The sequence below is a fragment of the Nicotiana tomentosiformis genome, chromosome 7 (genome assembly GCF_000390325.3).
Source record: "Nicotiana tomentosiformis chromosome 7, ASM39032v3, whole genome shotgun sequence".
In the NCBI taxonomy this organism is placed as follows: Eukaryota; Viridiplantae; Streptophyta; class Magnoliopsida; order Solanales; family Solanaceae; genus Nicotiana; species Nicotiana tomentosiformis.
In genome coordinates, this window is record NC_090818.1 from 6,749,467 (window position 1) to 6,774,778 (window position 25,312).

The window sequence follows — 25,312 nt, forward strand, 5'->3', positions numbered from 1 at the left end:
ATTTCTGAATTAGTCTTTTCTTTTGAAATGGCTCCATAAGTGCTACGATGAAAAACCATGTTCCTTTTGTATGTTGATGACTCTCTGAAAGTCTTGTTGTGTCTTAACAGACCTTATGTTCCATATCAACGTTTTGATCATCATTTAGTCATTGAGACTGCCCTTTTGGGCAAGATTCTTGTAGGGTGCAGAGCTTCTTTATTCTATTGTTTCTTACTCTTCTTACCACTTCTAGCTGATACTCTAGGTGATAATCCTCCTTCTCTAGCTACTGCTTTAAAATTCCCAGTAGTAGATTCATCATCTCCCTCATATTATTGTTGTTGCTGTTCCACCATTGCAATGTGACTTTCCACAGGCATAACCTTGTGGGTGATTATATCATGCAACACCTGCTCAGGAGATTTTGATGGCATACTGATCTGTATTTGCATTGGGTGTCCATCACTTGAGGACCATGCCAAAGGCATTGCCTCAATTACATTTGATTCCTTTGGTATTATGGATTGTTCAATTTCATCATTATCCCTCTTTGTTACCTCCTTTAGCATTTCAGAGTGCCTCTCCATGTCTCCCTCATTCCCCTTCAACACTAGAAGATCGTATATGGAACACATATTTGGATTTACTGTGTTTGTCTGTACCTCATTCTCAAGCTCCATCTGTACCAAAGCCCCTTCATTCTCTAGCTCCAACATCATGAATTGCGCATCCTATCCGTCTACGTCTCCTTTGTTATTGTCAGATTCATTTCTAACATTCATGTTCCTGGAATCATCTTTGTCAGGTATGCAGTGAGAGGACTTGTTGAATTGACATTGTTGCAAGTAAGTGTTACATCCCGTACTTTGATATTAGGATGAGTCGTAGTAATCCATATGAGCTTGAAGGGATTAAGACCATTCATGAGATTATAAAGGATTTGTGACTATGTTATTGTAAGACCCTGTAAGTTTAACAACCTTGATACCGTTATATACATTTGATATGGTATTTTGAATGAAACATTTTTATAAAAGAAGGTTTGAAAAATATAATTTTATATAGTTATTAATATTACTACTTTCGAATATGCTTTAAATTATACACATAATATGAAAAAGTTTATGAGATTTTCTTTATTGTAAAGATAGAAATTATTTTCTCACAAGAAAAGAAGGTTATGTTTTTTTACCATTTTAAGAATTAAGCGTACGGAACTTTGTACTCTTTATATTAGACTAAGAAAATTAGAAGTTGAGAAAATATATGTATTTTTACATGGATGTTTTAATGAAATAATAGTGTATATATTGATTTTATATGGTACCATGATTTATTAATATTTTAATAGTAGTATTTTAAGTAATTTGGGATAATTCTCATTATGTGGATAATTGGATAATTATTAGTTTAATGAAAGATTAGCAAGTTAATTAAGAAATTTATGGATAAGCTTAATTAAGACATTTGGATAAGCTTCAACGTGGTAGCAAGGCCTTAGGTCATTGTGACTTTTTGGTCTTGATAATTATGTGGCATATGTAGGGAACTTTTGGATAAAATAATCTCCAAAAGTAGGGCCCACAAATCTTAAAGTAAGAGATTTTCATATATCTTGTAAGTAAGACACTTATGTTGCTAAGCAACGAGTGAAAGTCTAAAACAAGATTTCATATGAATCTTTTACAAAGTGAGGAAAGAAAGCTTCAGCAAGTATGATACAAATTTTGGCATGGCAACGTGGGTACTTCATCAAATTCATACAAGACTACAAAGTCACGGATGGAATTCAAGGATTTATATGATCCCTTACCATGCTTAGCAACGTGAGAATTGCAATCTTAAGGGAATACGGTGCAATCTTTCTCAAGAATATTATACAGATTTTTTCCTTCTCTGATCTTGTCATCACGTATTTTGTCGCGATTGTCGTATGTTAGAGGGATTGTCAAGAGAACCGACTCAGGTATATAAGGCTATCCCTTATTTCCTTTTGGCATGATCTAAGTAACGATACGTAAACATAATGTTATTCCATAAATGGTTCTACTCTTAGCAGTTAAGGATGTCTATGTTATTCGTTTCGGTAAAGTTATATTCAAGTATGTCTAAGTACGTTCCTAAGTCTCTATTGAGGTATATGATAAAGATGTTAATATTTATAATATAGTGATACATGCATCTTTATACATTTACCACCGAGCTACGCCCAGTTGGACAGTCATGCATTTACCACCGAGCTACGACCGGTTGGGCAGTTATACATTTACCACCGAGCTATGGCCGGTCGGGCAGTCATACATTTACCACCGCGCTACGGCCGATCGGGCAGTTACCACTGATCATTTGGGTAGTCATGCATCATACGATATAAATAATAGTCTCAAAGAGAAGTATTATATATATAAGTATACTAAGTATGCATATACGGTGGCATTTCAGAGATTCAGGTTGATTCTTGTATGTCTTTAATTAATGTTGACTTATTGTTATGTTTCAGTTCCGCCTTACATTCTCGGTACATTATTCGTACTGACGTCCTTTTATTGAGGACGCTACATTCATGCCCGCAGGTCCTGATAGACAGGTTGAGAGTCCTCCAAGTAGGTTATCAGCTCAGCAGAAGGTGTTGATGCGCTCCATTTGTTTCGGAGTTGCTTATGTGGTCAGTATGATTAGGATATGTATTGATTAGTATGGCGGGGCCCTGTCCCGATCTTTATGACATTTATATATCCTTAGAGGCTTGTAGACATATGTCGTGTACGTAAAAGATTGTACGGCCTTGTCGGCCTATGTTCAGTATAATTTTGGTCTTATAGGCCCTATGTCACATGTATAAGTTTTTATGTCAGATTGGGTCGCCTTATATTGAGTATTCCCTTATGTTTGTTCTGGTTAGCCCATTATGGCCTGTTTGGCCCATTTTTCAATGATAGTACGATAAGAAAGATATGTTACGTTGGTACTCGGTTGAGTAAGGCACTGGGTGCCCATCGCGGCCCATCGGCTTGGGTCATGATAAAAGTGGTATCAGAGCAAGTCGTGTCCTAGAGAGTCTACAAAGTCGTGCCTAGTAGAGTCTCAGTTATGGGTGTGTTGTGCGCCACATTTATCATTGAGAGGCTATAGGGCATTTAGGAAATATTACCCTTCTTTTATTTCCAGATCGTGCCATAGAGCTGAATCGTAAGAAGTCAATATGAAGCTTTCACCATATTCAGTATTGTCACACCTCCTTTTTCCCGAAGGGGTAGGGGTAGGGAGATTTTCCAATTAAAGTGACATTAATCGAAATGAGATTATTTATTTAATTCAGAGTCGCCACTTGGAATAAGTTATGGTATCCCAAGTCACTAGTTTATTTTAAAATCCTAAATCAAGGAAATTGACTTTATTTATGGTCCGCGAACACAGAAGACCGGGTAAGAAATTCTGTTAATCCGGAAGAAGGTGTGAGGCACTCCCGAGTTCCGTGATTTTAGCGTGGTCGCTCAACTATTAATGATTGGCGTAATTATCTGATTTAATACATGCTTAAAATCTATTATGCATTTTTAACTTTTAACCGCATTTAATTATTTATGAAACTTATTTGAACAAGTCGTGATGTCGCACACTCATTTGTTTTTGTACATATTGTGAATCGCGTCACGCGAAATGCACCCGCAATTTACAACATGCTTATTTTTATTATTATTCGAAGTTGAAGTCAAGTCGCGTGAAACGCGCACTTGAGTTGGGGTTTACATATCGTGACTATGCCACGGGAACCGTAACCATAATCACGATAATTTATTATTAATCACGCCTAAAGCAAGCTACGAGGTTCAGATATTATTTATTCTCCTAAGATTAGAGATTAGTGAGGCCATAAATTATGAAATCAATTGTGGAAAAGGATCAACTTTTGCTCTTAATTATTCTGGCCCAGATAATTTAAAATTGATCATAGCACAATTGGCTTTTAAAAGCCAATTAATGAGTATGTCCAGTTACTAGTTCATCAAGCTACTCCACTATCCATTAGTCAATTACAGTAGTACATATTTCATTAAGCAAAGCCCAACCATTATAATATGGTGAGAGGCTGCCTATGTATCCTTTCGGAATCAAGTCGAACATAGTTCAAGGACGAGAACTTTGTTTTTGATTCTCTTTTGTTTTGGTTTTCTTTTCTGTTTTGGTTTCTTCTCTTTCTTTTTCCTCTCCTTTTTCTCTTTTCTTTTTCATTTTTCATTTCATTTTCTTTGTCTTTTCTTCCTTTTTTTTTGTATATTTCTTTTTCTTCTCTTTTCATTTTTTTTTTCATTCATTTTATTTTTCAATAATGACTTTCGGGTTCCAATGAGGGTAATCAAAGAATGAGAGCCGGTTCAAAAGGGTTTGCAAAGGGTTAAATGTTTGGATAGTGAGAAAGAAAGCCTTCTTCATCCAAACCGGAGAACATTAATGCTATATAGAGGACCCAACATAGTACCTTTTGACTGCACTTGCATTGACAGTTGTTTCAGGGATATTTTCTTCGATGTGTCTCAAGTACACCGCTCTCTTTTGGCAGTACTCTTGTGTAATGTATGGATCTTTCCAACCTGAAGCCAATTTTTCTTTAGTTGTTCCGATTCTTTATTTTATTTCCTTAAACCTATCTTCATTGCATTCTGATTCTTGATTCATTATTTCGAAGTCTGATAGCATTTTAGAATCGGGGCATGAAGTCCGCAAGCATGCCAGGTTATTGAAATCTGCATTTAACAGAACTGAAAAAAGAATAAGAGAAGTGACAAAATTAAGAAAAGTGACATTCCTGGACAATGAAATATTAATTTCATTTTTTTTTTTTTTTTGGATTTCGATTGGTTTTGTTTTTTGAATTTTAAAGATAGATGGGTTTACACCGGAAAGTAAGACAATAAAGTAAAACATCCGGATCACACCCTAAGATAATCCCGACGCAGAAAGGATAGCAAGACTGGCTACTGAGACTCCCGTCTGATAGGGAACTTTCAGGCTTGGCGACCATTTTTGGCTTTTCCTCTGTCTCGGCAAGGGCTGTAAGGGCCTTCAGTGCAGTATCAAATTCCTCATCTCTCCAATTTCTGTTCATCAAACCCTCCGAACCACTCTGAACGGCATGTGATGTGGCCTTAAAGGCAGCATGACTCAAAATTTGGCCCATTTTTGAACCATTTTCGACCATCTCCCCAATTTTGATAGCCTCAGCAAACCGATTACCCATAACAAACATCATGTTCTGGAAGTAGTTCGCCTCTTGGGCCTGTAGGAAGATCGTAACCATTTCTGTTTCGTCCATTGGAGGCTTTCCTCTAGCGGCTTGCTCGCGCCATATGACAGCATATTCACAAAAATATTCCGCGGTTTTCTTTGTCAATCTCGACACAGAGTTCTCCTTTTTGGATTTTTCACTCTTGCTTTTTTTTTCGCTCTTTTTTTTTTTGTTATTTTTGTCACTCTTTTCTTTCTTTTTCACTCATTTTTTTCGGTTTATTTTTTCACTCAATTTGTTTATGCTTATGATCAAATTCGATGGGGATTGCCTACGTATCATGACGCCGCATGAATCAGATCTTGCGTAGTTTAGGAAGATTAGGAATAAAGTAAATAAACAAACTCTTTTCTTTTCTTTTTTTGGATTTTGAATTTTTTTTTCTTTTTATTTTTTGTTTAATTTCCGAAAGAAATACTAATAAAGAAGAAAGAAAATATTTTTTGATTTCGATTTCTATGTTTTTTTTGAGAATTTTTGAAAAGAAAGAAAATATTGTTTTGGATTTGTTTTTGAATTTTTTGGGAGAAAGACTTCTAAAAAAACGGTAAAAAATATTTTTGGATTTTGATTTGACTTGTTTCTTTTTTCAAATGAAAGACTTATATAAAGAAAGAATTATTATTATTTTTGGTTTTAATTTTTTTTTTTTGGATTTTCTAAGGAAAGACTTCTAAAAAAGAAATTAACTGAAAATATTTTTTAGATTTTTGAAAATTGGGGTCGGAACCGATGAGGTTTGCCTACGTATCTCACATCCGGTAAGAATTAGACCCGCATAGTTCGGTCACTTTTGACACAACAAGAAAACATGACTTTTGTAAACATTGGCTCTTTTTTATATAAAAAACAATTCGGCAGAGTTTCAGAATTTTTCAAATACCTACCTTTAACACTTTTTTTTTTATTTTCTTTCCTTATTCTAGAAACCGGTCAACATGCAAGCCGAAACAAACATATGCACAAGTAGCACGTAAAAATGCATCAGGATGGTCTTTTATATTGGGTGCACCTATCCTAGACGGACACAACCCATGTGTTGAGTCCCCAAAATCAAATGCACGTGATGCAAACAAACGTACCTAACTAGGGATCCGGCATGAGGTTATGTCATTCTAAGTTTAAATCCTGGGTGTATTATTCTAGACCTGGCTTACCCGAACGGATAACTCGAGCCGAAGTGGGGCAGCGTATCGGGAATACAGAAGTTTCACCAGTTTTGCAACTTGTCCGATCCTCGTTCTAAAATTAAGGTATGACTCTAACAGAAAAGAAGCCACGCGAAGCGCACGCTTCCCAGAAGATTTAGAAAACTCAAAGAGAATAGGTTTTCGTAACAGTTTATATACAGTTCACGGCAATATCAAAGCGGTAAAGAGCAGCAATTAGCACATTAGGCTCAAACACGTAAAAATCAGATAATAAATAAAAACCAAGTATAAAAGTCATCTAAGCTCGAATTCTGAACCCTGAACCAGAAGTTCTGGGTTCGTTTCCCCAGCAGAGTCGCCAGAGCTGTCACACCCCCTTTTTTCCGAGGGGGTAGGGAGCTTTTCCAATTAAAGTGACATTAATCGAAGTGAGATTATATTTTTAATTCAGAGTCGCCACTTGGAATAAGTTATGGTGTCCCAAGTCACCGATTTATTTTAAAATCCCAAATCAAGGAAATTAACTCTATTTATGATCCGCGAATACAAAAGAACGGGTAAGAAATTCTGTTAATCCGGGAGAAGGTGTGAGGCACTCCCGAGTTCTGTGGTTTTAGCACAGTCGCTTAACTATTAATGATTGGCCTAATTATCTGATTTAATACATGCTTAAAATCTATTGTGCATTTTTAACTTTTAACCGCTTTTAATTATTTATGAAACTTATTTGAACAAGTCGCGATGTCGCACACTCATTTATTTTTGTACATATTGCGAATCGCGTCACGTGAAACGCACCCGCGATTTACAACATGCTTATTTTTATTATTATTCAAAGTTGAAGTCAAGTCGCGTGAAATGCGCACTTGAGTTGGGGTTTACATATCGTGACTATGCCACGGGAACCGTACCCATAGTCACGATGATTTATTATTAATCGCGCCTAAAGCAAGCTGCGAGGTTCAGATATTATTTATTCTCCTAAGATTAGAGATTAGTGAGGCCATGAATTATGAAATCAATTGTGGAAAAGGATCAACTTTTGCTCTTAATTATTCTAGCCCAGATAATTTAAAATTGATCATAGCACAATTGGCTTTTAAAAGCTAATTAATGAGTATGCCCAGTTATTAGTTCATCAAGCTACTCAATTATCCATTAGTCAATTGCAGTAGTACATGTTTCATTAAGCAAAGCCCAACCACCGGGCCCAATCATCATTTTTTTTTAAAAGTCCAAACCTCATTTTTCAATTTCAACTAGCAGACATGGATTTTATCCCCAAAGTTCAAACATTCACTACGTACCCAAAAATCATATTTTTCATAAATCTTCATGTTAATCAAACAAGAAAGTAACAACATTTAACAAAGCTAATGAGACCTAACAATTAATACAGAAAAAAAAAATCAATATTCATGAAGCTAAATAAGATCAAATTATATATTCAAGCACAATATCTTAACAAAACAATGATGGGAGAAATGGACCTTTACAAGACTGTTTTGAAGCTCGAATAATGGACAAGGATGCAAATGGAGCCTCAACCAAAATCGATAAACGAAGCTCGAACTCGACGACTCAACTTTAGAGCTGTTATTTTCTGTACAAAATGGGACTGTTTTGCTGGGTTTTCGGCTCGTATTTTTTGTTCTTTTTAGCTTGGTTTCCAGTTGGTCTCGGGGTTAGAGTTTGGTGATGGATTGCTAGATTTTTCGAAAGAAAACCGAAGAAAGAATGACACGAATAGAAATTCCCTTAGTGTAGAATAAACAAAAATATTTCTCTCAATTCCCTCCTCTCTTTTTTCCTTTCTCTCCCCCCTTTTTCATTACATTTCTTTTCTATTTATAGAAAATATTTTCGGAATTTTCAGATTTTTATTTTTTTAATTAAAAAGAATTTCCACTTTCCATTTTTCTTATTTTTTTAAAAAAATAATTCCCCACTTTACTTTACTTTTATTTTTTAATTTCTCACTTTTTTTTATTTTTAATATATTTAAAATCCCAGTTTTTTACTTTTTTTTTTATTTTCCACTTATTTTACTTTTCTTTTTTTTATTTCCCACTTACTTTTACTTTTTTTTAAAAACAAAATTAGATACCCTTACTTTTATTTTTTAATTCCAGATTTATTTTACTTTTCATATTTTTAAATTTCTACATTCTTTTACTTTTATTTTTTTTTAATTTTTCACTTTCTTTTACTTTTTTTATTAAACAATTTTTACCTACTTTTACTTTTACTTTTACTTTTTAATTTTATATTTTTACTTTTCCTATTTTTTAATTCCCATCCGAAATTTGTTTTAAAATTTACTTATTTATTTATTTTCGGTTTTTAATTCATTTTATTTAAAAATAAAGATAAAAATAATACTAATAGTAATAATTGACCTTTTAAATTATTAATAATATATATATATATATATATATATATAAAGTGTAACAAAGCTAAAAAATATATATTAAATTCTGAAAATATTTACATAGTAGAAGGTGATAAAAATTCAAATATAGTCAAAAATTAGATGCTCACAAGTATGCACCAGAGGTGCAGGTATCACAGTAGAGCTTTAAGGCGTAATTTCCACCTATGTGAAAGGGAGGTTATGAAAGAAACAAAAGATACGACGCGAGATTGAAAAGTGAGTAACGTAAAGGTGAAGAAGGTACGAGATACTCAAATACAAAAGGTTGTGAATAGTCGAGACATCAGATAGAGGTTGGATTTTAGATTAGTTTACAGAGGATACCCTAGCAAAAGTTTTGTAAATCTCTAAGAGTTAACATTCGAGGATGAATATTTCTAAATGGGGGAAGGATGTTACATCCCGTACTTTGATATTAGGATGAGTCGTAGTAATCCATATGAGCTTGAAGGGATTAAGACCATTCATGAGATTATAGAGGATTTGTGACTATGTTATTGTAAGACCCCGTAAGTTTAACAACCTTGATACCGTTATATACATTTGATATGGTATTTTGAATGGAACATTTTTGTAAAAGAAGGTTTGAAAAATATAATTTTATATAGTTATTAATATTACTACTTTTGAATATGCTTTAAATTATACACATAATATGAGAAAGTTTATGAGATTTTCTTTATTGTAAAGATAGAAATTATTTTTTCACAAGAAAAGAAGGTTATTGTTTTACCATTTTAAGAATTAAGCGTACCGAAATTTGTACTCTTTATATGAGACTAAAAAAATTAGAAGTTGAGAAAATATATATATTTTTACATGGATGTTTTAATGAAATAATAGTGTATGCATTGATTTTATATGGTACCATAATTTATTAATATTTTAATAGTAGTATTTTAAGTAATATGGGATAATTCTCATTATGTGAATAATTGGATAATTATCAATTTAATGAGAGATTAGCAAGTTAATTATTTAGACATTTGGATAAGCTTCAACGTGGTAGCAAGGCCTTAGGTCACTGTGACTCTTTGGTCTTGATAATTATGTGGTATGTGCAGGGAACTTTTGGATAAAATAATCCCCAAAAGTGGGGCCCACAAAATTCTATTTTGGATAGAATTTCATATATCTTGTAAGTAAGACACTTATGTTGCTAAGCAACGGGTGAAAGTCTCAAACAAAATTTCATATGAATCTTTTACAAAGTGAGGAAAGAAAGCATCATCAAGTATGATACAAATTTTGGCATGGCAACATGCGTACTTCATCAAATTCATACAAGACTACAAAGTCACAGATGGAATTCAAGGATTTATATGATCCCTTACAATGCTTAGCAACGTGAGAATTACAATCTTAAAGGAATACAGTGCAATCTTTCTCAAGAATATCATACGGAGTTTTTCCTACTCCGATCTTGCCGTCACGTGTTTTGTCGCGATTGTCGTGTGTTAGAGGGATTGTCAAGAGAACCGGCTCAGGTATGTTAAGGCTATCCCTTATTTTCTTTTGGCATGATCCAAGTAACGATACGTAAACATAATGTTATTCCATAAATGGTTCTACTCTTAGCAGTTAAGGATGTCTATGTTATTCATTCCAGTAAAGTTATATTCAAGTATGTCTAAGTACGTTCCTAAGTTTCTATTGAGCTATATGATAAAGATGTTAATGTTTATAATATAGTGATACATGTATCTTTATGCATTTACCACCGAGCTACGGCCGGTCAGGCAATCATGCATTTACCACCGAGCTACGACCGGTTAGGCAGTTACACATTTACCATCGAGCTACGGCCGGTCGGGCAGTCATGCATTTACCACCGCGCTACAGCCGATCGGGCAGTTACCACTGATCAGTTGGGCAGTCATGCATTATACGATATGAATAATAATCTCAAAGAGAAGCATTATATATATAAGTATACTAAGTATTTATATACGGTGGCACTTCAGAGATTCAGGTTGATTCTTATATGTTTTTAATTAATGTTGACTTATTGTTATGTTTCAGTTACGCCTTACATACTCGGTACATTATTCGTACTGGCATCCTTTTGTTGGGGACTCTGCATTCATGCCCGCATGTCCTGATAGAAAGGTTGAGAGTCCTCCAAGTAGGTTATCAGCTCAGCGGAAGGTGTTGGTGCGCTCCATTTATTTCGGAGTTGCTTATGTGGTCAGTATGATTAGGATATGTATTGATTAGTATGGCGGGGCCCTGTCTCGACCTTTATGATATTTATGTATCCTTAGAGGCTTGTAGACATATGTCGTGTACATGAAAGATTGTACGGCCTTGTCGGCCTATGTTCAGTGTAATTTTGGTCTTATAGGCCCTATGTTACATGTATAAGTTTTTATGTCAGATTGAGTCGCCTTGTATTGAGTATTCCCTTATGTTTATTCTGGTTAGCCCATGACGGCCCGTTTGGCCCATTTGCCAATGATAATACGATAAGAAAGATATGTTACGTTGGTACTCGGTTGAGTAAGGCACCGGGTGCCCGTCGTGGCCCATCAGTTTGGGTCGTGACAATAAGTTTGTTGTTTCTCCCTGTTGACACTGTCAGTATTCTCCTTTGATGCAACAGATCCTCTCAATTTGTTCTTATCATTCTCCTTAGGCATCTCATATTTTTTATTTGCAACCTATGTTGCTTGGACTCTCCAAAAGGGTTGCCGCACCCGTGTCGGATCCTCCAAAAATGCACTAAATTTGGAGGATCCGACACGCACCCAACAACATTTTTGAAGAATCCGAGTAACATAGTTTGCAACTGTGGTGTGCGACTGAGTTTCTGGCCAGGATTTATTAGTGGTAGGTAAGTTCCCATTAAAAGTTCTATTCACCTATTGTGCAGTAGTCTCTTTTAAACCTTCTCCAATACTCCCTTTGCTTATTGAAGCCGCTGCCGTAGTATTCTCTTTTAACCCTTCTCCAGTACTCTCTTTTAAAAGTTGCTGGTTGTTCTCAGCCAGGTCACTTTCTTTCATCTCAAGTGCTGCATATTTGTTAGCAACTTGGATTAGTTTTTTGTTAGATGCATCTGTTTCCCTTCCAGATCGATCAACTTCTAGTATTTGCCTGCCAGTCTTTCTCTGATCCTCCGTCTGCTTTGTATCATTTTTTATCCGATTATCTCTTACTTCTTTCCATTGTTCCCCTATGTTACCAACAACCTTACCACTTGACAAGATCTTAATTGGACGGTTATTACTTGTCTTCTTCCTTCCATTTTGCTCAGCACCTTCCCCACCATGAACAGTTTGCACAGCGCGTTTTCCTTTATCATTGTGGTCCATTAATTCTGGATGAATATGCCAACATTCAATTTGATCATGCCCTTGTAATTTACATTCTTTGTAATACTTAGGAAGCTTATCGTATTGAATTTTAACCCACTCAGTCCTTATCTCCCCAGTTGTCTTATTAAAAATATCCATTCGAACTTTTTGAGGTAACTCAGCTAAAAGATCAATAAGGAACTTAACCCTCGCACAGCTGGGTCTCGTCTTGTTGATAGTAGCCCTATCCAGATACAGGGGCTTCCCCACTGCTGAAGCTAAAGATAATAAACTTTCTTTGACAAAATAAGTCGGCAGTAAACCTGGAAACGAAATCCACACCCTAGCCATTGGAGTTTCTTCCCCAACTTTGAATTTTGCATCATAGATCAAAGGTCGCAATTGGTACTCACACCCATCTTTAGCTTTAACATAGTAGGCATTTTTGGACGTAAAATTAATGAAATCTTCCCATAATGTCAATCTAATCAAGACATGTCGATCTCTTAGGAGGCCAACACTACATTCCCCTTTGATTCCACATTGGCTTGGAATGCTTGTACGTAACTCCTGGATGTCTGGCCAACCATACGACAATTTTCCGACCATTGCATATTGTAACCCTTCGATTATATTCATGCGATCAACCTCAGCTTCTGTAAATCGGACAACAGGGTCTCCATTTAAAATAGTAACCCGTCGCATTGGGATAGGATAAACCGTGGGTGTTGAATAATTGTTCAAGTGCTTGGGACTGTTTTGTTGAGCTGGTTTCAAAATGTTACTATAATCTAAGGGCGGGGATTTGTTGTTTGTGGTCGTAGTAGTTGGGGCGATGGTTGTTGAAGGCTAGTTTAGTGGAGCTGGTAATTTGTTTATCTGGAGCTGGGTACTTTGGCTAGAAATTACAGATGTTTTAACAGTTTGTGGGTTCTTTGGTTTATCAAAATTGGTTGAGATATTTAGGTATGTGGATGCAAGTGATGACTTGGTGATTTGGGTTTGTATGTTGGGTTGAGGGACCTGAGCAACATTGTCGATAACTGCATATTTTGGTAGAAATTGTTCACCACAGTTGTGAGCTAAACCTTGAAATGCGACTTGACGATTAATCTCCTGATGCCCCTGGACAACATACGGGATGGCTTTATCCCCTAGAGGCACTGTAGCGTTGGCTTTGACATTTTGTCGAATAGCTGGCAGGCTCAAATCAGCGGGAACCTCTTTTTGTATTGTTTTGTAGTTTGCCTCAGAAGAGTGTGGATGTGAAATGTTTGTAGCAGTCTGCTTATGGTCTTGAGCTAGTTGGATTACCACTTCTCCGTTTAGCTGTTTCTTGTTGGATAATTGTAAGTCTTCTTTGTGTGCGATTGGGGCATTGAAATGTTCTGAATCTTTGCGAAGATGAAGAGCATGAGCTGGAAAATCTCCACTGTTTGGAGTCTCACAATTTGTCGTGGTGGGCATCAATGTTTCGCCCTAGTATGCTAGTTGTTTTTATTGAACTACCCACAATTAAGTTCACATTGATTCTGTTTAGAGCCGAGTGGGAAGCCCAAATCAAAAAGTTAAACTATCATTATACCCTTTTTAAAAATATATATTTATATTTCATATTTTATAATAATAATTAAAGAAATATTTAAAAATATATATTTATATTGTGCCTTTTCTAAATACTTGTGTTCTTTCATTACTAACTAATTTTTTTTTAAAATAAACCATTTTGCCGCTAGAAAAGAACCGTTGCTTTTCCAAAACAACACGTTTAGGGCCTGCTTTTCAACTAATACCCCTATTGAATTATATTATCTCATTGCAGAAAAATTGGAAGAATAGAAGCGCAACTTTCCAGTACATGAAGACATGGGAAAATTGATGGAGATGACATTTTGTCATATACTTATGACTGCTTATTGAACATATAAATGATGCCACTAAACAAATTATTTTGCTTTTAGCAAAAAAGAAAGTCAGTAGCAGGGATTAGCTTGGTTTACATCTAATTATTATTATTGTGAATTTTATCTTGATTTAAGAAAAGGATAGAGATCTATGTGGATTGCATTTGACGTATTAATTTTATTTCCTTCCTCTAGGAGTTTTACATTATGACGTAACAAAAAACTCTGGAAAAATGCATGGTTGACATGTAATCATCCAATTTTCTCAACGAATTCACCCATCATAGTATAAATTATATATTCTTAATTTGTTTTGAAAAACTCGTGACATTAAAGAAAAAATTCCGGATAAAGATCTTCCAAGTCAGAAGGATTACTGGGTGAGAAGTTTATGCAGTGAAATTCTACATACTCATTACATATGCATATTAGTCTACTTATCTTCTTTTACATGTGAAGGTTTAACGGGTTAATTTAGTGAATATGAAACACTGAAATAAAGGACCGGCAGTAGTTTTTATTGTCGATACTAAGTGTAACGACCTGCCCGGCCGTTTTGAGTATTACAGCCTCGTTCCCTGTTTACTTCTCAATTTATGATTTATAGTTGTTGTATGACTTATCAGGTTAGTTGGTTCGGGCCCGGAGAGATTTCGGAATGAATTGAGACACTTAGTCTCATAATGGAAAGCTTAAGTTGGAAAAGTTGATCGAATATCGATTTATGTGTAAACAACCTCATATTTGAATTCTGATGATTCCAATAGCTCCGCATGGTGATTTTGGACTTAGGAGCGTATCCGAAAAGCTATTTGGAGGTCCGTAATGGAAATAGGCTTGAAATAGCAAAAGTCAAATTTTGGGAAGTTTGACCAGGGATTGACTTTTTGATATCGGGATCGGATTCCGATTCTCGAAATTGCAGTAGGTTCATGGGGTTATTTAGGACTTGTATACAAAATTTGAGGTCAATCGGATGTGGTTTGATAGGTTTCGGCGTCGTTTGTGGAATTTAGAAGTTTAGAAGTTTTTTAGGCTTGAATCCTGGTGTAATTGGTGTTTTGATGTTGTTTTATGTGATTCGAAGGTTCGACTAAGTTCGCATGGGGTTATATGAATTGTTGGTATGTTTGGTTGAGGTCCCAGAGGCCTTGGGGGTGTTTCGGATGCCCATCGGAAGGAAATTTAGACTTAGGCATTGTTGGTTTCTTCTGGTGTTCTGGTGTTTCGAACCAGCGGTGGGAGTCCGCAGGTGCGGCCCCGCAGAAGCGAAGAGGAGGACGCAGATGCGGGCAAGGCTGGGTTGGACTGGAAGCGTAGGTGCAAGGTTAGGAGCGCATCTGCGAAACCGCAGATGCGGAAGGAGAGGCGTAGATGCGGAAAAAGGCTTGAGTGAGAAGGATCACAGAAGCGAGCAGGGCCCACAGGTGCGCACTCGCAGGTGCGAATATGTGACCGCAGATGCGGAATCTGGGAGCTTAAGTAGGATCCACACCTGCGATGGAATTTCCGTAGGTGCGGCATCGCAGATGCGATAGGAGGTCCGCAGGTGCGGTTTTTGCTGGGCAGAACCTATAAATATAAGACTTCGAGATTTTTTTCACCATTTTCACATTTTGAAACTCGGATTTTGGAAGATTTTGAGGAGGATTTTGAAGTGTTTGCCGAGGTAAGTTCCTTGTGCCTATTTATCTTCAATAATGGGGTTTACTCACTGATTTTACACCTAGTTGGTGAGTTTTTGAGGTGAGATTTGGGAGATTAGGGCTTGGGAATTGGAGAGTGGATTTTGGGGATTTGGAGGACCAAATGATGTGGGATTTTGATGAATTTAGTATAGTTAGACTCGTGAGTGGATGGGTGTTCACATTTTTGTGATTTTGTCAGATTTCAAGACATTGGCCCGGTGGCCGGTTTATCCTATTTCGGATTTTGGCTTATAATTTCGTATTTTTCTTGTGAAATTAATTCTTTTAGCCTATATTAATTATATCGTACTGCTTGTGATTAGATTCGGAGCGTTTGGATAGTGATTTGAGGGGCAAAGGCATTTCGAAGTAGGATTTTACGCGGTTTGAGGTAAGTAACAGTTTTAATCTGGTCATGAGGGTATGAAACCCCTGATTTATTGGATTATCTGAGTATTTTGTAGGTGATACACATGCTAGGTGACAGGCGTATAGGAGTGCACTGTAGGAATTGGGACTTGGTCCATTCCGTGAAACTGTAAAGTTAAATAACTTGTTGCTAGCTATTTGCTCTCCTTGCGTTATAGAAATTTGACTGCAAATTATGTTAGAATTCATGCTTAGGCTACGTGATGGTACTATTAGGACCCGCAGAAGTCGCGTACCTGTTGAACTATCTGCTTAATTGTTGTTTTGTACTCAGTCACAGTTTACTTATTTATTTTACCTCAGTCTCTATTGTTTATTATTGATGCATCATATTATGGTTGTCTGGGCTAATCTTTATGATTTCTAAGAGCCCGAGAGACTGGAGAGGTTCACGATTGAGTGAGGTCGGGGGCCTGTTTGTGAGGTATATGATACGTTAATATGTGAGTTGTCCGTGCGGATCTTGATATGATACTATAGCACGTGAGTTGTCCGTGCGAATTATAGCGCTTCGGCTGAAAGAAGCCCCTCCGGAGTCTGCACTCCTCCAGTAAGAGCAGGTACCTATTGAGTGAGAGTACTGAGGGCTAAGAGCCGAGTGATTGAGCTGTTGTGACGAGTTGAGTGTATGTTGCCCTGAGAGGATGTACTTGTTTTTTTCCATTTGTTGATGTACTTAGTTTCTATCTGTCATTGTTGTGAAATTTCTAAAAGATTCTATATTCGGATTACCTGCACTATAACTGTATAATCTAATTTGACTTGAACTGCCGGATTTGAAAACATATCTATTCTTTGCTGGAATTATTGAAAATGAACTGTAATTGTATAGCTCGTCACTACCTTCTCAGTTCCGTATTTATTTTTATTACTTACTGAGTTGGTTGTACTCACGCTATACCTTGTACTTCGTGTGCAAACTCAGGTGTTCCCGGTCATAGCGGGTGTTTATATTTGAGCAACTGATTCCAGAGACTATCGAGGTAGCTACATGGCGTCCACAGGCCTTGGCTCTCCTTCATTATCTTATTCGCATTTCATTTCTTATTCTTTAGATGTTATATTAGACTGCTCCTGGTATAGATGCTTATGTACTCAGTGATAACCCGATGTCGGGCTATTTTTCCGTACTTATGCTTTGGGTTTACCCCGTTTTTATAAAAGGCTCTAGTTATTTTAAATATATTAATTCATTTTTATTAAATGTTGAAAGTATTTTGGAGATGTCGGCTTGCCTAGTATCACGATAGGCGCCATCACGACGGGATAGGTTTTGGGTCGTGACAAGTTGGTATCAGAGCCTAGGTTACATAGGTCTCATAGTCTTGAGCAGGTTTAGTAGAGTCTTGCGGATCTGTACGGAGACGTCTGTACTTATCTTCGAGGGGCTGCCGAACCGTTAGGAAAAATTTCACTTTCTTGTGTTCTATCGTGCAGAATTAATTCAGCTTGAAACATAACTCTTTGAATTCCTTCCACACATTCTTGTGCGCATGTAAGCGCTCGGTATCAGTTGTGCATCGTCGGCTTGTGATTTCATGAACGAGGTTCGAGAGGAGTATTCTGTGTTTTGGTGATGGGCTAGTCTGGAGGACTTGAGGCCAGAGTTAGACCGCAACTTAAGCTCGGTAATTTCGGTTATGAGAACTTTTGAGTTTGGACTCATGCGACCGGTAGTGTCCCTAAATTGTGGCTCGATGAGTGGTCGAATGGCTATATGATGAGTATGACATGACTCCTGGATGTGTTCAGGTGGGTTGAATATGATGAATAAAGTTTACTTGTGACTCAAGACTTTGCTATGGGGTATTTGATTTCTGTCTTGATTTGACGTATAGTCTCAAGTTGTGAGTGTATTAAGGATCTTTAACGTTGTTTAATTGTGGAACGAATTAAATTCCCATGTCTTGTTAATGAGTTTGGACTCAGGAAGATTAAGTACTTATGTAGTAATTATGGCTGCAAAAGGGGATAACAAGATGCCAGTTTGAGGCTAAGCAGGGGATTATCTCTTGCAGAGTAATCTATGTAGGTGTGTTCCTTATAATGTTGAGTGGGGGAGTTTCTATTCTACCCACGGAGTGTATGTGTTGAGATTTGAACTTGAATTTGGGTGAGAGAGTTGACTTGACTGTCAAGATAATAAATGCGAGCTTAGCGGTTGATTGAGGTACTTTATGGTTTGTGTTACCTGAACTCGTGAAGCATTTTCGTTGAATCGACAGCGGGATTATGACAAAATAATAGAGTATGGGTATTGTGAGTTATTGAATGTTTTGATTTATGGCTTTAAGACAAGTGGGAAAATTTGCTATCTATGATTTGACTGCACGATTATGTATTGTATTGGTGTTGGTCTGAGGCATATTTGTGAATCAGATATGACTTGCAGAGGTTGAGATCGAGGATGACTCGAGTAAACAAATTCTTGGATACAGGGTATATTGTACTTTATGAGTATGTGAAAATCATGGGATGAGTGAGTTGTTATTTGCGAAATATGTAATATGCACGGAGTATGAATTTGATCAGTGGTATTAAAGCAGAGTTACTTCTTTGAGTGTTGTGGTACTAATGGGGCACGTGTCTTTTGGCCCATTTGGGCGGTGTAATTTGGATTTGAACAAAGGGGGTGACTCTCGAGAAAGTTCTAATGAGTTCGAGGTTTATATATAGCAATTGAGAATTTCTCCGGACTTGTGTGTGGATAAAATCTGAGATTTGCATTTGATGGTGCCTGGACTTGCGGAAATTTTGACTATGGATCCTACATTTTAGTATAAGGAAGGTAAGAAGAACAATTTTAAATTCACATAAGGTATTTTCAGAGTGAGTGTTACAGTTGTGGTATTTATGAAGGTGCTTAAGAAGAATAAAGTTGTTTATGGGCTGTAGGGCATTGTGATTCTATACTAAGGTTTGTGGGGTGAGTTGTGGTTAAAGATCGTGGCATTTTAGCAAGGAGAAGTATCAATCTGAAGACAAATTCGGAAGGGACTCGGAGAAATAGGACAACTTGGTAACAGGTTGGATCAGTATGGTAATGGATTTGATCGGTTCTTTGGGTGCTTATGATGTGGGGGGTTTTCTACAGGTGCTTTGTAGCAATACTCTTGGGTTTGGCGACCTGCGTGGCTTGGGTGAGTTAGAGTGATTTAAATCTGATGGCTTGATTACGTGCAAATAGATTTCCAAGTAATTCTCGAGGATTTCTACCACAGTTTGAGATGGGTATTTTCCTACCGACCTGAGGAGCATATTGAGTATTGTGATTTTCTACCGGATGGGATCAAATAGAAGGCTTCGGGCTAATCGGATTGGTATTCTACTTGTGACTCAGAATGATTATGAGGCTCTCGTATTTTTCATAGGATGGCATGATAGATATGGATGTTGTGCGGGTTTTAGATTACATGTGCAAGGTGGCAGTTTATTCTTCAAAAGAAGATCACGAATTTTGGACATAATGGTCATTCTCAAATATTTAGATGAATGTTATATACGCTCGGTAATCCCTCGAGAAGGGTGTGCATTACAAAAAGTGCATAGTGTTTTGATTTACGGATGTTCATTGGAATTGTGGTACTTACCTAGTTGATAGACTGCTAATATTCAGAGTTTTGCTATGTGGCACGAAAGAATGGGAGAAGTATTCCTTGCAGGATGATCATGTATGAGAGATGTGTTAGACATTCATGCGGTGGAGTTGCTATGTGGAGTTGGAGACTGGGATTTCTCATAAGCAGGCTGTTTCGTGGTTGTGGACTGTGAAGATGTGGCCAACCTAGTCAGATAATAGCATGTGTTATGGTTAGGTCTTTGTGGATTTTTGGAGGGCTATTTTTCCATTCGGGGATGGACGGAGTTGATTTGGGGGCCCATTGATAGGCCCAATGAGGATGTGTATTCTACTCTGGGTTGCATTTGCTGACTCCAAACTGCTATTGTTGAGGGATGTGCCATTCGGTTAGAATTGATTTTTATTCGTATCGAATATGTTCTATGTGTTACTCTTTCATGCTACGAAAGGTTGAGATTCATTGGTTATATTCACACATGGTGCGGTTCTGTTTGGGCCTTATAGCGGAATTTGAGTGAGATGGTGATTGGGGTGCGGAATGGTTGATTGCGCCTTAGTTATGGTCTTTCTGGATTGTGGTATATTATGTTATTTGCTTCTCCATGGATATGGTCATGCACTTTGTGTACTTGATGTCAAATTGCATGTGGTTGTTGATTTTGAGCATTGTTGCTTGAGGTATTTCATATAGACCAGTACTTGGATAGGGTCACGCATTGCAGCTGGGTTATGTCGGGAGATGATCCTTTGTGTTAGATTCGTGTGTCTTGGTTTTACTAGGTATAATGGGTTCGTAGCATTTCGGTTGTAGTGGTTCTTGTTGAACTTGCGGGATGATTCTCTCGTTTGGGTCATTTTCCATGACTAAGATGTTGCTTATTGGTGCACAGATTGCACGGGTTGTGGCTTTAGATTGTATTGATGTGGCATCTCACTAGAGTGGTTGTGTTGGATGAGATGAGTTCATTGGACCTAGAATGGATACTATCATATTTGATTACAGCGGGTTGGAAGAATAATTTAGAATGCGGCTTAAATAATTGGCTATGGTACTTGTTGAACGAGGGAAAGCTCCGTGACTTGTTGATCTATTAAGTGGTCATGAAATTTCGCGTGTTCCCTTTATTATCAACAGTGTACGAAGGTTTTGCGATGAGCTTTAGTTCGATATGGGTTTAATACTAATATTTGGTTGGTTTTGGAGTAGTCACTTTGATCAGGAATGGTGCTACGGGCATGCGAGTTGTGTAATATGCTGGGTGATTATATCCGTGGTTATAGTTATAGCTCGATGCAGCTTGTTCAGACTCATACAGTGTGTAAATGTAAGATTCGTGTCTTGAAAAGAAATTTCTGAAGGCTGGGAAATGAATTCCAAGATTTTTGGGCTAAGGATTAAATTAAGAATTTTCAGTTGTATTGTGTTGTCAGGCCTATATGGAATAGAGTGGCGTGGTATCACCCCCGGGTGCGTGTGTGGTAAGATGGAATAGTGATTTGATGGCTTGGAAACAACTCTTGGCACGTTCGAGGACGAACGTATGTTTAAGTGGGGGAGAACGTAAGGACCTGGCCGGCCGTTTTGAGTATTACAGCCTCGTTCCCCCGTTTACTTCTCAATTTATGATTTATAGCTGTTGTATGACTTATCGGGTTAGTTGGTTCGGGCCCGGAGAGATTTCGGAATGAATTGAGACACTTAGTCTCATAATGGAAAGCTTAAGTTGGAAAAGCCGACCGGATGTCGATTTATGTGTAAACGACCTCAGATTTGAATTCTGATGATTCCAATAGATTCGCATAGTGATATTGGACTTAGGAACGTGTCTGGAAAGTTATTTGGAGGTCCGTAGTGAAAATAGGCTTGAAATGGCGAAAGTCGAATTTTGGAAAATTTGACTGGGGGGTTGACCTTTTGATATCGGGGTTGGATTCTGATTTCGGAAATTGCAGTAGGTTCGTGGGGTCATTTAGGACTTGTGTGCAAAATTTGAGGTCAATCGGATGTGGTTTGATAGCTTTCGGCGTCGTTTGTGGAATTTAGAAGTTTAGAAGTTCTTTAGGATTGAATCCGGGTGTAATTGATGTTTTGATATTGTTTTGAGTGAATCGAAGGTTCGACTAAGTTCGCATGTGGTTATATGACTTGTTGGTATGTTTGGTTGAGGTCCCGGGGGCCTCGGGGGTGTTTCGGATGCCCATCGGAAGGAAATTTAGACTTAGGCATTGCTGGTTTCTTCTGGTGTTCTGGTGTTTCGCACCTGCGGTGGAAGCCCGTAGGTGCGGCCTCGCAGAAGTGAAGAGGAGGACGCAGATGCGGGCAAGGCTGGGTTGCACTGGAAGCGCAGGTGCGAGGTTAGGAGCGCATCTGCAAAACCGCAGATGCGGAAGGAGAGGCGCAGATGCGGTAAAAAGGCCTGAGTGGGAAGGATCGCAGAAGTGGGCAGGGCCCGCAGGTGCGAATATGTGACCGCAGATGCAAAATATGGGAGCTTAAGTGGGATCCGCACCTGCGATGGAATTTCTGCAGGTGCGGTGTCGCAGATGAGACAGGAGGTCTGCAGGTGCAGTTTTTGCTGGGCAGAACCTATAAATAGAAGACTTCGAGATTTTTTCACCATTTTCACATTTTGGAACTCGTATTTTATAGGATTTTGAGGAGGATTTTGAAGTGTTTGCTGAGGTAAGTTTATTGTGCCTATTTATCTTCAATAATGGTGTTTACCCACTGATTTTACACTTAGTTGGTGAGTTTTTGAGGTGAGATTTGGGAGATTAAGGCTTGGGAATTGGAGTGGCTTTTGGGGATTTGGAGGACCAAATGATGTCGGATTTTTATAAATTTAATATGGTTAGAATCGTGAGTGGATGGGTGTTCACATTTTTGTGATTTTGTTGGATTTCAAGACGTGGGCCCAGGGGCATGTTTGAGCCTATTTCGAATTTTGGCTTATAGTTTCGTATTTTTCTTGTGGAATTGATTCATTTAGCTTATATTAATTTTATCGTAATGCTTGTGTCTAGATTCGGGGCGTTTGGATAGTGATTCGAGGGGCAAAGGCATTTCGGAGTAGGATTTTGCACGGTTTGTGGTAAGTAACAGTTTTAATATGGTCCTGAGGGTATGAAACCTCGAATTTATTAGATTATGTGAGTATGTTGGAGGTGACTCACATGCTAGGTGACGGACGTGTGGGAGTGCACCGTAGGAATTGGGACTTGGTCCATTCCGTGGAATTGTAAAGTTGAATAACTTATTGCTACCTATATGGTTTCCCTGTGTTATAGAAATTTTATTGCAAATCATGTTAGAAATCATGCTTAAGCTACGTGATGGTAATGTTGGGACCCACAGAGGTCGCGTACCTGTTGAACTATCTGCTTAATTGTTGTTTTGTACTCAGTCACAATTTTTTTTTTCTTTACCTCAGTCTCTATTGTTTATTATTGATGCATCATATTATTATTATTTGGGCTAATCTTTATGATTTCTGAGAGCCCGAGAGACTAGAGAGGTTCACGACTGAGTGAGGCCGGGAGCCTGTTTGTGAGGTATATGATACGGTATCACGTGAGTTGTCCATGCAGCATGTGAGTTGTCCGTGTGAATTCTGATATGATACTATAGCACGTGAGTTGTCCGTGCGGATCTTGATTTGATACTATAGTACGTGAGTTGTCCATGCAGCACGTGAGTTGTCTGTGTGGATTATAGCTCTTTGGCTTAAAGGAGCCCCTCCGGAGTCTGCACACCCCCAGTGAGCGCAGGTACCTATTGAGTGTGAGTACTGAGGGTTGAGAGCCGAGTGATTGAGCTGTTATGATGAGTTGAGTGTCTATTGCCCTGAGAGGCTGTTCTTGTTTTTTTTCATTTGTTGATGCACTTAGTTGCTATCTGTCATTGTTGTGAAATTTCTGAAAGATTCTATATCCGGATTACCTGCACTGTAACTGTATAAACTGATTTGACTTGAACTGCCGGATTTGAAAACATGTCTATTCTTTGCTGGAATTATTGAAAATGAACTGTAATTGTATAGCTCATCACTACCTTCTCAGTTCCTTATTTATTTTTGTTACTTACTGAGTTGGTTGTACTCACGCTACACCCTGCACTTCGTGTGTAGACCCAGGTATTCCTGGTCGTAGCAGGTGTTTATATTTGAGCAACTGATTCCAGATACTATCGAGGTAGTTGCATAGCGTCCGCAAGCCTTGGCTCTCCTTCATTATCTTATTCGCATTCCAGTTCTTATTCTTTAGATGTTATATTAGACTGCTCCTGGTATAGATGCTCATGTACTCAGTGACACCCCGATGTCGGGCTATTTTTCTGCACTTATGCTTTGGGTTTTACCCCATTTTTATGAAAGACTCCGGTTATTTTAAATATATTAATTCATTTCTGTTAAATGTTGAAAGTGTTTTGGAAATGTCGGCTTGCCTAGTATCACGATAGACGCCATCATGACGGGTTAGGTTTTGGGTCGTGACACTAAGGAAGAAGATAGTCTTAACCACTTCTCATTTTTTAATTGCTGATATATTTGGTTTGTGCACCGTTATGTTATTAGTTTCTTTAATCTTTTAAATATTTAATTTATATTTTGGATAGATTGAGGTCATTGGAGATTTAGTTGGTGTTTTTTATACGTTAACTTTCCGTTAGCGAGGTAAGTGGGACTTTAATCTTTGATTCTTGCGTTTTCTAAACCTGTTTTGAAAATATATTTTGTCTGCTTGATCCGTTCCTTCAGATTAGAGCAGTTTTGATTATTGAGGTAATCAAAGAGACAAAGTCAAGGCGACGACGCAAAATTTGGAGAGCTTGAATATATTTGATGTCGTTATACCGGGTTCTACTTTCTTAACTTTATTTATTATTTGTTTCTCTATTACGGGCCTATTATTTTCTTGTGAAGTCTTAAATTCTATGAATGATAGGGTAAATATCTCATAAAAGCGATTACCTCAAAATATATCATGTATGCATCATGTTAATTATTATTAAAAATAGCATATTTAATGGTTATAGTTGTTATTATATGAAAAAATGCAAATAATTAGTTGGCATATAGATATGTCACCTACATGAAATTATGTGAATTTTAATTTCAAGAAGTAGAGTGACATGAAGTATATTATTTGAGAAGAATTATCGCTACACTTAAAAGTTGTTGTATTGTTTTAAGATCATGAAATAAAAAGATATTCTTATTTAGACATTATTTTGAGTTTCTTTAAAGGTTGGAGACCATTAATAAATTTGATGTTGTTCTTGTGATAAAGAACATAATATATCCTTGATTATTAGATTTCAAGTTTAAGTATATGATAAGAGTTGCTTTATCATCTTAGATGTATTCTTTGTCATGTTGAAGTATACATATGATCAAGCCATACTGTCACGATCTAAAATCCATTAAAGGTCATGAGGGCGCCTAACACCGCAGTCAGGCAAGCCAACAATAAAGGATTATCTTAATTATTCATATTAGTATTTGAAATCATAATTTTCTTCAATTACATAGTACGAAATGAGATTTACAAAGTGAATGAAA

The 25,312-nt window shown here is 37.3% G+C and overlaps 1 protein-coding gene and 1 long non-coding RNA gene across 2 annotated transcripts; one reads left to right on the forward strand and one right to left on the reverse strand.

Moving 5' to 3' along the window:
* The first annotated feature begins 9,861 nt into the window (after window positions 1–9,861).
* On the forward strand, window positions 9,862–11,474 carry LOC138896410 (uncharacterized). Its single transcript, XR_011409476.1, has 2 exons — window positions 9,862–10,341; window positions 10,877–11,474. It is a non-coding gene; the product is annotated as an uncharacterized lncRNA (long non-coding RNA).
* LOC138896409 (uncharacterized) lies at window positions 11,387–12,430 on the reverse strand. The gene is made up of 2 exons (XM_070181266.1): window positions 11,644–12,430; window positions 11,387–11,514 (listed from the first exon to the last, which is right to left on the reverse strand). The coding sequence occupies exon 1, from the start codon at window positions 12,307–12,309 to the stop codon at window positions 11,716–11,718; it is 594 nt and encodes a 197-aa protein (XP_070037367.1). The 5' UTR covers window positions 12,310–12,430; the 3' UTR covers window positions 11,387–11,514; window positions 11,644–11,715.
* Between the last annotated feature and the right edge of the window lie 12,882 nt (window positions 12,431–25,312).